The 15,393-nt window shown below is 32.5% G+C and overlaps 1 protein-coding gene across 2 annotated transcripts in view; it reads right to left on the reverse strand.

The window, feature by feature from the left end:
• Positions 1-15,393, reverse strand: part of LOC129231685 (luc7-like protein 3) — an 81,920-nt gene that overhangs the window by 39,068 nt on the left and 27,459 nt on the right. For both annotated transcript variants that reach the window (XM_054866056.1, XM_054866049.1), the window contains exons 2-4: positions 11,936-12,042; positions 3,097-3,235; positions 2,937-3,017 (exon numbers count right to left, since the gene is read on the reverse strand). In XM_054866056.1, coding sequence (XP_054722031.1) covers positions 2,937-3,017; positions 3,097-3,235; positions 11,936-12,042 — 327 coding nt within the window. The remainder of the gene's footprint in view (positions 1-2,936; positions 3,018-3,096; positions 3,236-11,935; positions 12,043-15,393) is intronic.

The following is a 15,393-nucleotide window of genomic DNA, read 5'->3' on the forward strand; positions in this document are numbered from 1 at the left end:
AGCAAAAATCTCCGAAGCATGTTTTTTCTCCGATGACAACCCCCCCCCCCCCCTCGTCTCGTCCTGGCTATTGTCATTCGGTACGTATTTGTCTCGTAACCCGATGACGACGCCTTAGGTCTGACCGGTAATCACCACTACATTCTGCAGGGACGGGGATGGTACTCTTTTAGCCTAAGTGGACACCCTGAGGTCAAAACCAGCTCATCCACACCCTGCATCGACAAACAGAAATTTCAAGGATCAAAACACACCATTTCCCCCGAAGCAATAGCTATATTTTGTCACCATCTGGACGACGTTATACGGACTCGGGCTAACCTTGCCTCAAAGGGGATCGATTTTTTGCTTCCTTTTATATATATATATATATATATATATATATATATATATATATAAGATACTTCTACTTTTTTCTACTAATTTTTTTTTTCGAGTTCATATATGAGAAAATGATATCATTTACGATAAACGCCAAAGCAAATAGATTCCCCGACGAAATACTAAATTTTCCCCGACGGGGGGGCAAGATGCTTCCGACGAGGGGGCAATTGCCCCCCCTGCCCCTCCCTTGGAGCCACGTCTGGCAGTTTACAAAAGTTACTTAATCATATTGTTTTAAAAAGAATGTCTATGCATAGTGGATGTGGATCGGGTAAATACCCAGCGGGTAGGTAAATATTTTTTGGGTATTTACCCGGGTATTTATCCAAGGCCTCGGTAAATACCCAAAAACTGGGTATTTTACAAAAAAATGCAAAAAGTGAATGAGAATTTTTTTTTTAAATCTAAATATGAAATAATTGGTAAAACTGATACATACATATGTATTACATAGTTTATAATACTTTTTATTGAAAGACTTAATGAAATTATGAAAGAAACATATCGTGAACCAAAATATCTTTCTTTTCAATGCCATAATTGGAGAAGATGTTTGCTTTTTTTTTTTTTTTTTGTAAACAGTTAAGCTTTTTACTTTTTGTAGAATGGCTTTTTATGTCTGAAATTTGGCTATCAACTTTGATTAGGCATATTCAACACATTTAATGTGAATATCATATTAAATTGCCGAGTTGTTTCACACAATAATTCTTTAAATATATGATCAAAATACAAATTTTATTGAAAAATTAATTGTTTTGTATACGGTTGGTTATACAGGGTGTTCCGTTTTAACCTGCAAAACCTTTATTTTTGCAACCGTTAGTCCTAGATGCATACTTCCAATTGCAAAAATATTCAAAATCAGATGCGGAGTAAAGATATTGAAAGTTTGAAGCAAAAATAAAAGTCAAAAACTACAAAATTTAACTTTTTATTCAACCCTAGGTCCCCTAACTTACATTTAGAGAAATGATCTGCATTTAAAACTTACTGACACAAAAAAACTTGACATTTGTGCAATCAAAACTCAAGGAGATATTCCATTTGAAAGTTTTAAGGGACCATGCAGAAGATGACATTAGAACTTATTACCCTTTCAGAACAATGACAGGTTGGCAAAGTAAAAAACACAAGGAATTTACATTTTTCATTTCTATTCAAAAATTCATGCAAACGTTATGCAAAACACGCTGCAAAACCTTGAACAATTTGAAAAACCACACTCTGCACACATATAATTTTATATAAACACTCATTAACTGCTATATTTTCCCCCAAAAGATGTTACTGATGGCGAGTGTAAAGTGGTGTAAGTCACAAAACGCTGCGTTTCATATCTCAGTGAATATTGGTCGTACTAATGTCAAACTTTTTTTTGTTGGAATTGTTTTTCAGTGGAGATTTTTTCCCTAAACATAAGTCAGAGGCCTGTGTAAAAAGTTAAAATTTGTATTTTTTTACGCACTTTTATTTTCACTTCAAATTTTTGTATCTGATTTTGAACATTTTTGCAATTGGAAGTATGCATCTAGGGCTAATGGTTGCAAAAATAGAGGTCTTGAAGGTTAAAACAAAACACCCTGTATATATACATAATGGAATACATACAAAAAAGTATATTAGTTGAATATACATTTTTGAAATAAATACCCGGGTAAATACCCATTTTTGGTATTTACCCGGGTATATATCCTGGGTATTTACCCCTAAAAATAAATACCCAGGTATTTTACATCACTATCTATGCATACTAATATGTTAATCAAGTCAAACATTTCAATCAATATTTCCCTGCAGAAAGCTATTTTAATTATTTAATTTAGTTACAAGATTTTGTTCTAATCTCTTTAATTAATCAAGAAATTAGGTATAATGTGACTATTGAATAACTGTTAATTACATGGAACCTTAATTACCTTCCGAAAATTAATTGTTTTTCTCGCAAATAGTATTTAAACCAAAAAAACCTGGTTTAAACCAAAAAAAAGTTTTTTTTCATCTTTTTGAAAAAAAACCGGTTTTTTTACAAACCCTGTATTTAAATGAGTTAGTAATAGTAAATAAAATACAAGAGTATTTTCTCACACATTAAAATTACTTTGAATGTGATTATATTACTTAGTATGTAACAATTCGAATTAGTGTACTGTGATACCTACTATACTTTAATTTTCATTTATTGCAGAAAACTTACATGCTTGTTCACCAATTTTTGAATATTTTATTCTGTAAACTATTTGTCTGCCAAATATTTAAGTATTCCGTTTCCCTACCGAATAGGCAGTATACCGAATACCAGCCAAATATTCAGTGTATCTCTAATAATTACTACATAAAGTTTAAGATATTTATTAATTTATATAATATCACATAAAATAAATTAGGGGCTCAAGGAATCTTTTGTCACATTTTAAGTCACAATTGCAATGCCTAAATGAACATGAATAAACAAGCATATGAAATGAAACAATTAAAATTCTCAAGAGTAACATTTGTACACACTAAAAACCAAGTTTTTAAAAAAAGAGTAGTAAAAATTTAGTAATTACCTGGACTAACAAACCATTAATTTTTTCTGTAAGTACATTAACTTTCTCTTCGTTATTTTTAACTTGGGTTGGTTGGGATATCTAAAAATAAATTTTATAATTAATAAGCATGTTAAAATCGATAACTGACAAATAAGGTTCTTTATACAAAAGTAATTACAGAGGCTTCTTTGCTGCTGAGTGCCAATCTCTGCCGTGCTCTCCTGATTCGTTTATCCACATCAGATAGCATGCTTTGACAAAACCGTAAGAAATCTTCTTCATAACCCATTTGTTGAAAACGAGAACTTTTTTCATACCTGCATAATAAAAATGAGTTCTTACTATACAAAAATTACATTTGCTTTTTTAACCATAAATGATTTTCAACAGGTGAAGAAACATTTTATAAACTGACATAAACTATTATTTAAAAAAAATATTTTCTTTCAAATGTAAGCCTTGGATAAAGCATGATCAGTGCCCCAACCACAGAATTTTTTTAGGCAGTTTGTAATGCAGATTAAAAATCCAAAAATAGTTTGTGGGCCAAACAGACATTAGATCTATTGTAAAATCTGAATAGACTACAAAAAGTACTTCACCAAACCACTTCCTTTTAAGAGTTTAAGTAATAGATGTTTTTTAGGTAATTCAAAAAGATAGGTGTGTAAGCATGTTGCAATACTTCTTAAATGAATAGCTTTTTAGAGATTTTTCTACACAGTACTTTTTGATTTAACCTTATTACATGTCCAATTCTGATTAAATCCTCCAAAAAATCATTGTTTCTTCCAGCAGAAATATAGGCCAAATGTCTGTCAATAGTTTCCAGCATTTGTACATTGGAGAACTCAAAATAATCCAAATGACAATTTTTGTTTGTTTACAAAGGGATGATGGGAAGGGAAATCTTAAACTGCCAAAGTTGAGGTCACAAGCCGAGCTTGGAAGAAGGTTGTGCTGTGACAAAATTTATCGCTAAAAGGGAATGCAGGGCTCCCAACATATTTTAGCTTTTGAAGAGGGAAAAAGAGGACTATTTTCAATCAAAAAGAGGACTAAAGAGGACCAGTTAGGAGTAAAAAGCGGATCTTAGGAGGACCATTCATTTAAACCCAAGGAAGCACCAAAAGGCAAATTAGCTGCCTGCGCTAAATCCGTGGATATAATTTGTTAATTAACCATAATACTGATTTTTAATGACACAATTCCTTTATCACCTTCTGCACAATCGATCTTTTATCTATTGAATAATAACATTATTTACACAAACATTTGGATGGGGGGGGGGGGAGGAACTTAGCTCAGCAGGTAGCTAAATAGGTGTATGATACATTTTCAGATCCCGAAGTGGTTTCTTGGGGAGGAAAAATAGGAAATAAGGTATCAAAAATTAAAAAAATAGGAAAAGTAGGAAAAAATCACTTAAAAAAGTAGGAAAAAATAGGAAGAGATAGAACTACACACGTCAAGAAAATACAAATTTAGCGAAAATTTATTTCTAATGTAAAATAAACTAACAGTATTTTTCATTTAAAACTGCCCCAAAAATAAACTAACAGTTCTTTTGAAGTATTAAAGGGATTTAATGAAAGACCGAGTCGCAAAAACAAAACGAAAGAAACAAGCTGACAATCATAAGTATGAAAAATAAACTGGTAGAAACAAAGATATTAATTACAAAAATATGAAAATAAAATCCAAACAAAGAAACACCTTTTAACAATACAGTAATAAAAAGTTTAAGTGTGAAAGAATAAAATGCACTATAGTAATCTCAAAAAAATTAATAAATAAATAAATAATAAATAATAATAAAACTCATATTTTGGTGCAATAAAACCATATTTGTTTCAGATTTGTTTTGTCAAAAACAAAAGCATTCCTTCGAGAGCATCCATTTATCATTGTAAAATACTAACACTTTCAGCTCTTATTATCGTAAACTATGATACAAAAAGCTAAGCAAATATTAAATTAGTTTTAGTTAAAAAATTATCAGCAGCTGACATGCATTCTTGCATAAACAGGGGCAGATGTTTGAATTTGAAACGAAAGAAAAAAGACTGAAAATGCAGAACTAAAATTAATTTGTTCTTCAATATGGGGCATAAAATTTATAATAAAATAACTAAACTAAATAAATAACGAAATATGTATTTTTAGCATTCAACATAAATTTTTGTTTCATGCACGTCATTTATACGGTTCAGTGGGGTCAATTTCTTTCAGTATGCACCCTTCGCTAGCCACCCCCGGGAGAAAAATCAAAATGACAGGCCAGTTTTAATTTTAATCAAGCAATAAAAACGAATATTGTTTTATTGGTTTGATGATTTTTTACTTCCTTCTTGTTTCAAAATTTTTGTCATGAAAAAAAAAGGAAAAATCCATGCATGGTAAACATGACATTCTTATCAAAGACAAAGATCAGTTACTAACGTTTCTCTGGACATAAAAGGGAAGGCATGTAGTTTCTCTCAATCCTCACCATACAACAAAAATATTCATTCGGAAACTGTTCACGAAATCGAGAGCGAGGGGGGAGCACCTGGGATCAAATGTCTGCATATATCCCATCCCACCCCTTTGATCAGGCATCTTGACTACAATAACTTACTGTAGATACACCGCATCGGTATAGTTGCCGCACCCCAAAAAGAGTAAGTTTTTAAAATTCAGAAAATTTTAAAATGTTCTGAAATGCCTCATTGCTATAAACGCAGCACATAAAAATGATGAGCATTTCCTTGATATTGATGATGTATCAGAGTAGAAAATACCCATTAAAAAAAAAATACAGTACATATTTTCTTGTTGCTCTATCCCCCAACTTTTAAAAATGTAAACAAATAAAAACCGAATCTCGCATTTAAATTAATTTCCGATTTTTCACCAAAAATCAGGAACGTTTTACCTTTTTTTTTTTGTAATCACTCTTTGCAAGGAAAGAAAATGAAATTTTATAAATTTTATAATTATATTTACGATTTAGAATGAACAATTATGATATTTATGTATGAAAAAAGTTAGTTTCCGCAATTTTTTTTTTTTTTTTTGAAGTGGTCCGTTTTTGTGAATTTCTGTTACCTGTCGCTTTCATTTTGTACTAACATCAATAAAATATGTAGAGTGTACAAGTTTTTCATTTATTGCTTCCTTACGTTCCTTTTAAGGTTTTACGTTGCCGATTGCCTTTCTGTTTAAACAGAGGTCCATTTCAACTGTAATCATCTATACAAAAAATTGGCAAATAGGAAATTCAGCTTTTCCCGCACTTTTTGAACAGTTGGCCTTTTACTTTAATTAAAGCTTCTAATTGACGGGTAAAGAATTTATAATTACACCAGAATATGCTAGTATCTATTTCTTCATTGTTTCGTTAAGACAGTAGGACTGAAATTGGGGCAATAAAAAGAAAAGTCGATCATAAACGCCGCAACGACAAAAAAGTCACTTACGAAAATTTAACTTTTAAACACGCAGACGCCGCGCCGTTCCTTCCAGAAATTATTGCAGTCAGTCAATGAAATGCTCAGGATTCGCTTTTTTCTCTTGCTTTTCAAAATTGAAACATGCAGAAGATTATCGGTGTGGATTATAAAAATAAGAATCAAAGCACAATTAGAACTGCTATACTAAAGAAAGAAAAAGTAGGAAAAAAAAAGGAAAAAATAGGAAAATAAGGAGAGAGCTCTAAAAAGTAGGAAAAAGTAGGAACTCTTCGGGGTCTGCATTTTGAATTGAAAAAGAATCTTTCTTTCCAAAGATTGCCTATTGTTGGAAAAAAAAACTGAATTGCTTTTGTAAAGAACCTTAAATTAAGAAATTTCAAAAGTTACTGACTATTGATAAGGTAATTACATCCAACACCTCCTATTTATTTCACCCCTTTTTCCTAGTCGGTCTAAATATAAGAAAGTATTCAAATAGCTACACTTGGCAAGCCTCCTCCACCCACTAAAACCATTAGCTTCTCGAACCTCGTTTTCAGGGCTTCAATGTCGAAACATCTACAGGGGACTGTTACCAAACTCCTTGCCTTCTGAAAGCATCGAAAATCATTTAAGATTGCTTTTATTGAGCTTCAATTTTGAAAAATGTCGAACCCCTAATGTTACCAAATACGGCCCACAGTCGCTCTTTGAAGACTTCAATTACGGAAAAATTTCAGATAAGGGTCCAATTGCTCCTGTATGAAATCTGAAAATAAAAAAACTACAACTTCGAAAAATTTAAGGTGGAGAGCGTTTAAATCCCTCCACCTAGTGTCACTGAATATCTCTTTAAAATTTCGTTTTTTAGGCTTTTAATTTCAAAATAGTTTTTGGGGAGAGCCCCAGAACCACCCTGCCTGTAACATCATCGACGTTGGTCTGAAACTGCGTATTTAGAGCTTCCAATTTCCAAAAAATTGAGTAAAGGGGTGATTGATTTCACTCTGTTTTTTGAAACAATCAATTGGGGACAACTTCAAAAAGTCACATTCCTTTCATTACACTAACGTCAACAAGTATAGCCTACAATTGCATTTTTAAGATTTCAATTTCAATTTCTAAAAATTCCTGCCGAAGGCTCCTGAATTTTTCCTCCCCGTAGCATCACCAGAGAATGTCTAAAACTGCATTCTTAGGACTACATGTAATTAGAACCCTTAAACCCGCCCACCACCAGAAGCAAGAATATTTTAAGCGTTCCCCTTTAAAACTGTAGAACAGTGGTTGCACCATTGGTCACTGGGTGACAGTATGAAGACCTTGCCGCACATCGAAAAGATAAGAAGATCAGGGCACTGTTGCTCCCCCTCAAAAAATTCAAATTACAAAAAAAAGTAGGGGAGGGGAGCTAATCTTAGTTATATGGGCCCCCTCCAAAATAAAAGCGTATGTACACCGTCACGGACGTATGAACCTTGTTTAAACGAGCGCCTGCATCCTAGGAAGGGACTCTTACTCATGTCTCATACGATTGGATGGCGCATAAACGTGACTTCATGGCGCGGGGACTTCTACTCATGTCTCATTTGATTGGATATTGAAACCACATGACTTGGTGACGCAATTCCCGCCGTTGTTCTGAATGATATTTTCGTGCTTTCATTCTGAATGTTGAATATTGTTCTTCATAGGTGTTGCTCTGCTCAAAATGAACATGGAATTTACCTGTTCTATTTGTGGTGTTGGATTTTATGAGAAGAGATATTTAAAAAGCCATTTAGCTCGAATGCAAGGCTCAAGAAACCAAATTTCAAAAAAATGAATAAATAAAGGAACTTATACTCAAATTTTAAAAGTTGAAAATATTTTGTTATGTTTTAGAAAAAAAATTGAGGAAAAATATAGAAACTCAACACGTATGAACAAATCAAATCTTACTTAATAGAAATAACTTACTAGTAATAATAAATAATAATTTTTTAAGATTTAATCTGATGAATTCAAAATATAGGTAGAAATAGTAAAGCAGTTAAAATCTAACAATACTCTATCCTATAAAAAAATTTTTTTGCAGGGGGGAGAGGACAATCCAGTAGGCTGCTAGGGGCCCTGCTGCTTTTTTGTGGGGGGGGGGGCAATATTTATAGAACCTGCCTGTTTAACAGGTGTCTTTTGGGGGTAGGGATGGGCATCCTTGTGTATAGTAACAACCAGTGGACAAGAGCAGGAATTTGGGGATAAATCCCTTTGACTATAGCAGGTTGGTTTTTGCATGGACTGACCAATCTAGAATAGTTAATAACGGAACAAGAGGCAGATGTTGTTCTTCTCATTGGAGCCGAGAGTGCCAACAAACTTACCAGGTTGTTGATATGTTGCATGTAGTTCTGTCCTAGCCCTGCCATAAGAGCGGTAACTTACTGCTTCGTAAGTTGGTTGAATCAAACTACTGCTGAAAACTCATGCTGATGAGCTAAATCTATTTTTGCTACCAGTTTATTGGTCCTTGCAGCTTTAATGTGTTGGCGACTGTCTCCAGCTTGGTTATTCACTTTTCCAGACTGATGAGCCCATTACAAGGACAAAGCGACAGTCTCCGGATGTTATAGCAGAGCTGTCGATAAGTTGAATGTTTCTTACAAATGTAGTTTGCTCAGATATAATACTGCTGTATTATTCTCAGATATGAATTTTTTTTTTAGTAAAACAACACAAGAACTCAAATAAGTGTTCCTTTTTATTTTTGTTGATAAACCAAGTTCATCTCAAGCAAAATGCTAGAGCATTGTAACTATGAGTGGATGAAGAAAATTTCACTCATGTTGATAAAAGGATTCCTTAATGCAACTAAAATGAAATTTAATTATGCTGAGTTAATTCACGACTTAAAAGCTTCTTTAAACATATTTATCAAAACTCGCTCCATGATGGATATATTAAAAAAATAAATGCATAGTATATTTTCAATTACGAGTTCATCAGAAGATGGAAAATAAAGTAGAGTGATTTTGTCAAAATAGTAATATTGCAATAGTAATATTGACACATTCACACATAAAAAGGCCTTGAGCCTATAGCTGGTTATTTCTTTTATATGCGAGTGATTTCTTTTACATGGGTGACATTCATCTATACACAGATGTACACACACTCTCTTAATTTTACTAACCTAAAATCCATAGGATTTTATTTTATATGATGGAGTACATACTTAAGGGTAGTCGAGTTTTTTGACAAATGTTAGAGATAGAATCAGTTGAAATTTAAAGGTTCAATTTTCAAAACCAAAAGCTCTGTACTAAATGCTATACCTTCCTGTAGCTGTATCACCAAGTGTGAATACAAAGGAGTGTCATGTTTCCTCCCCCCTTCCCCATAAGTGACCAAACAGTCAAAAGCTACAAAATAGAACCAAAAAAGTCAAAAAATTCTCCCCTGACCACCTTTCCTAGAATCCAACAATTTGTTGATTCTAAGCTGTATCATGGATTTTTTATAAGCACACTGTATACAGTATAAGTACCCAGAATTCTATTTTATTTTCGCCTACATTATAAAAATTCATGTAACATATCAATTGCACCAAATATTCAGGAAAAGTTCAGACCAAATATTCAGCTAGATATTGAATATTTGTTTAAAAAATATTTGAATTTTACACAAATTTTAAACAGAAAACATTAATCTGTTTACGGGAAATGTATGTGCATTTCCATTTTTAGCATCGGAAATTTATCAACATTAAATTTAAAATAAACCGTTTAGAAGCAAACACTAATTATTACTGTAAGTGGCTAATTTGGTTTATATCTGAAATTCTGGCATTAGTGGATACTAACTTTCTTTCCTGTTCCTGATGTATGATTTGATGATTGATAATCATGGCAACATGTTATGTTTTAAATAATCTTAATACATTTATCTTACATACAAATAATATAAACCTAACTTGCTTAAAATATCATAAAAAATTACAATATTTTTCATGTGATTTCCTTGCACATTAATCTCTTCAGTAACTGATAAATAATTGTGTCATCATTAAAATAGAGGAATAAAATTGAAACATTATAAAATATTTTTATTTTTCACTTTTAGTATACATGATCATTGAATTTCTATTACAGTAACAAATTTAAATTTGTTGTTTTTAAACAATAATGTTCCATATGGTGTAACACACAATCGGTGGTTTTCTTTCATATTACTATGTTATATTTAAACGAGGAAAATAGTTAGCTATAAATGTGTCATAAGATTAAAGAAATATTAAAAAGCAACAAGATTAAAATTTAACATCTGAGTGTTTCTCAAACTTTAAAATTACTTTAAATATGATAAAATTAGTAACTAACAATTTGAACTGCGGTAGTACCTGTATATTGCAACTTTCATTCAATGTCTAAAATAGTATGCCAGAAATAGTTTACAAATTATGGAACATTTAAATTTGTTTACCATTCGGTTGCCGAATATTAAAGCATTCGGCTGAATCGAGTATTCGATTTGTCTGCCGAATAGCAGTATGCCGCATATCACCAGTCGCATTTTATTTTCGGAGACATCTATCTTCCATTGTTGAGCTGCTTCATGCGACAACAAACAACAGCTAGCGTCCCAAAGTCACGTGTTCTCGCCATCCAATCAAATGACACATGCGTAAAAGTCCTTTCCTAGGATGCAGGCGCTTGTTTGTTTAACACGCGCTACGGCAACATGTTTGGGTGTACAGCAACTTTTAACGAGATGAAAAACTTTTAAAATCTGATATTTAAGTAAAAACTATATAAAAGTGGACTAATCGAACCAAAATGTTAAAAAGCGGTCTAAAGTGGACTTTACCATAAAAAACGGAATTTGGCAGGAAAAGCGGACCATTTGGAAGCCCTGGGAAAGAAGAATGCAGTTTGCTTTTAGCTTCCCGTCTTGAGCTTTGATTCGAGTTTAATCATCCACTGACAGGGAGTTGAGAATACCGTACTGGTATTAGAAAACTTATGCTTTATGCTTCAATCCTGTCAACTATCCCATGCACAAAAATCCCCAAAAATAACAACCCGTTTCTCTAAGTTTCTTAGTATAAAGTTCTAACTAGCCTAATGCTTCCTCTGAAACAGTGGCAGATCCAGAAATTTTGCAAGAAAAGTGCGCTTGATTTTTAAACATATCTACGTGTCTTGTTTTATACATTCTTGGGGGAAGGGTCTGGCATTTTTATCTACTAGGGGAAATCTCCAAATTCCTTTTTCCTAGCATCAGTAAAAACGCCTTATAATGCATCTTTGAAACTTCAATTCTCAAAAGTTTCCGAGGAGATTTCAGTTCGAACCCCATTCCTTAAGGTCGTCAAAGATTTGCGCTTTAAGACTTCAATTCAGAATATTTGCCAGTGCAGGATCCTTCAAGGGAGCGCCGATCGCCCTCATCGCCCCCTCCCTTGCACTGAAAAAACAGCAAACCCTGAGTTATCACCAAATGAACAATCCCCTTCAGAACAATGCATATTTTGAATGGATCTGAAGCTTTTTATTACCTAGTTTTCTGCTATTCAGGGTTTTAGTGTAGTACAATAATACTTACTCTCGTTTGAGTCTTTCATCATGAATTTTAGGACACACTCCCAAGTCTGCTTTTGTATTTACAAATAAGTCATTTGGGCAGAACTTTACTAAGAAATGTTTACAAACCTAAAAAATAAAGAAATATGTTATTCAAATTAAAAAAAATTTTGACATATTTTCAATCAGAAAATATGTCACAAATTATTTATAATTCAAAGCCTAAAATGAACAATAAATTATTTACATAAATTCTAGTTTCTCAAGTGACCTAGTTTTTAATGCACAGTATGAATTCAAAACTCACAATTGAAAATTTTTTACTGTACAAACAACCAATCTTATTTAGCTTTTTGACCATAAAGAAGAACTTGGGATAGGAATAATTTTAGCTAAAGTGCTTTGATAATTCAATGAAACATATATCATACTTGCCAACCTTCGAAGAAAAAAAACAGGAGACTCCCCCAGAGGTATATAAGTGATCCACCAGCTACATATATTCACAGCAGAATTATTAAATTATGCTTTTAAATAACATGAATACTAAATTTAAAGTGAAATGGGGATATTTTGCAGATGTAAGCTAATCGGTAGTAGTAAGAAAAATATACTGCAAAGGAGAAACCAAATAATGAGTGAGTTTGCTTAAAGTATCATACATTCTCTAGTCTCTACCAAAAAAGTAGATAGAAAAAATTTAATTACAAAAATCCGAAAAAAAAAGAAAGAAAAATCAATATGTAATGAAAATATAAAATAAGTAGGTACAGGGTAGCACATGGTAAAATAACTTCAAACTTTCAAAATAATTGAAATATTTTCAGGATGCAAAGAGATGGAAATCTGCTGCCATTTTCGGCAAGGCACGTGTTTCCTTAAACATGCAATGTGGAAAGCTTTCAAAAATAAATTTTTACTGAATGAGTTATTAATTGGAAAGATTATTTTGCTCTGACATTGGTGGATGACTAGAAAAGGGCGCCACCTATTAAGAAGAAGGTGAAACTTTTTGATGATCGACTGAATAAAACTGCAAAAACAGGAGAAAATCGTAAAAAACAGGAAATCGGGAGATGGAAGCAAAAAACGGGAGTCTCCCGTTAAAAACAGTAGAGTTGGCAAGAATGATATATTGACAACAAATCATATTTTAGATGAGTAAAAATATAACAACGTTAATACATGTACAAATAAAATCTATTAAAAAGTTTAAAAAGTCTGCAAACAGTTGTTTCGGGGTCATAAAACCAAACTCCTTCATCAGCGCATAAAAGAACACTGGAACAAAGTCAAATGACCGACAAGTGAACAAGAAAAAGGAAGACAAGGACAAGTAAATAGACCGGAAGTGACCGGAACCGGGAACATTACGTCAGCAGAAAACAGTAAGAACATCTGTACTACTGTTTTCCGCAAACCCTTCAATATCACTGTTCTCCTTCATAAATTATCTAGTCATTCCCCACAGCAAAAATTAGCCTCTTTTAAAACTTTAACTCTCTGGGCATTGTCTATTTGTTCGGATTCTGTTTCATTTTCCTCAGAATTGAATTTCTTAAAAAAGCATAGCGTTGGATCGAGGTTTTTCAAATGTTTAACTTAATTTGAATCATGCATTTGTGTTAAAGCTGTTATACAAATACATACTGACACCTATTATTTAAATAATAACTACTATCATGAAACAAAAATAGCTAAAATGTTGCTTTTTCATCTATTGTATGAAATATATTACAGGGTGGCGACAGAAACTGTAAAAAAGAAGTTCCCCGACTTTTTCCTGATTTCCCTGGCTGAGTTCATCAAATTTCTCTGATTTACATTACCAATGATAATAGTCTCCTTGCTTTGCCCTACTTGAAAACTTCTGCATATTAAATAAAATGCAGTGTTTAAAACATTTTAAGCTGTTAATTAAAAATACGTTTTGAAAAAAAAAAAAACTTTGTTATTATACTTTGTTTCCAATCTTGAGCTTTGATTTGAGTTTAATCATCTGCTGACAAGGAGTTGAGAATACTGTACTGGTATTAGATAACTTATGCTTTATGCTTCAATTTGCTTTGCGGAAAACAGTATGCATTTCAACATTGAAATGCAAAAAAAAAAAAAAAAACAATTAATTTCAAAACATATTTATATGTATATATAACTTGGTTTTAAAATAAAAGAATTTTGTAGTCTGAACAAAAAAAAAACCTTCGTATAACATGAGGCGACAGCGAATAATAAGATGGCAAAAAACAAAGTTGATTCTTAGTCAACGTTCAATTTTTAGCAATTGAATTAAAAACGCAAATAAGGAATAATTTTTAAGCTTTTATCTGTATTAATTTTAAAAAAAAGATTTTTTCTTGAAACTTTGATTACAGTACGCTCATTACTTCAAGACACCGAGTAAAGGCAAGGGAGCTAAGGAATTAATGACATCTTCCTCTTTGCCTGTAGGGTTATTTATGTTAGGTAGCATGGAACTCGTGAAAGGTATATATGTAAAATAAACAATACTAAAGACACAGAAGCAATCATAGGAAGTCCATCCCCTGTTTAATAAGTTAAGATTCAATACTTTGACATCAAGAAAAAAAAAAGATGCACAAATATGCGGCAGTGTATAATCGCACCTCATTAATTACTTCCTTTTACCTTTTACAAAAAAGGAAGTATTGCATTCGCAAAAAAATTTTCACTCAAAAATCAACCTTAATTTCCATTTTGCTCACCCCCAAATGAATGTTGAGTTTTTTTCAACTCGACCACAAGTGGATAAGTGCCTTAAGAATATATAGACATCTGAAATATCCATTTTGACTATACCCGAGTTAGTTACGAGTTTTCTCGTGACGTCTGTATGTACGTAGTATGTAGCGTAACTCAAGAACGGTATGTCCTAGAAAGTTGAAATATGGTACGCAGACTCCTAGTGGGGTCTAGGTGTGCACCTCCTCTTTTGGTCGCATTCGGATGTTTCTAAGGGGGGTTTTGCCTCTTTTTGGGTGGAAACCATTGTTAATTTCAATGTAAACTCAAGTGGTGTTTCAATTTGGCAGACACTTGGCGATATATCGCCAGTCTTTTGGTCGCCAACTTGGCGATTTTTTTTAATTTTAAATCTGGTTTCAATTTGAACACTGTTGGTGATATTTAGAGAGTAAACTATTGAATCACATTAAAATTGCCAATAATGGGAAAATGACATTAAATTGGAGTAAAAGGAAGTCACTTGAGGCACACATCAGCTTGTTTTACTTTTTTCTCAACAGATAATTGGCAGAAGACTCGTAGGAAATTAGGGTACTTAATTTTGCAAAGCAAAAAAAAAAAAAAATTTTTTTTTCTTCATTTAATCAATTTCCCCTGAATTTTTGTTACTTTTTCGAAATTCCCTGATTAATAAAATTCCCCGACTTTTCCCTGATCTGTCGCCACCCTGTATTATGTTTATAAATAAGGCAGTGAGAAGCATTGGAATGTAGT

This window comes from Uloborus diversus, chromosome 1, assembly GCF_026930045.1.
Source record: "Uloborus diversus isolate 005 chromosome 1, Udiv.v.3.1, whole genome shotgun sequence".
Taxonomy (NCBI): Eukaryota; Metazoa; Arthropoda; class Arachnida; order Araneae; family Uloboridae; genus Uloborus; species Uloborus diversus.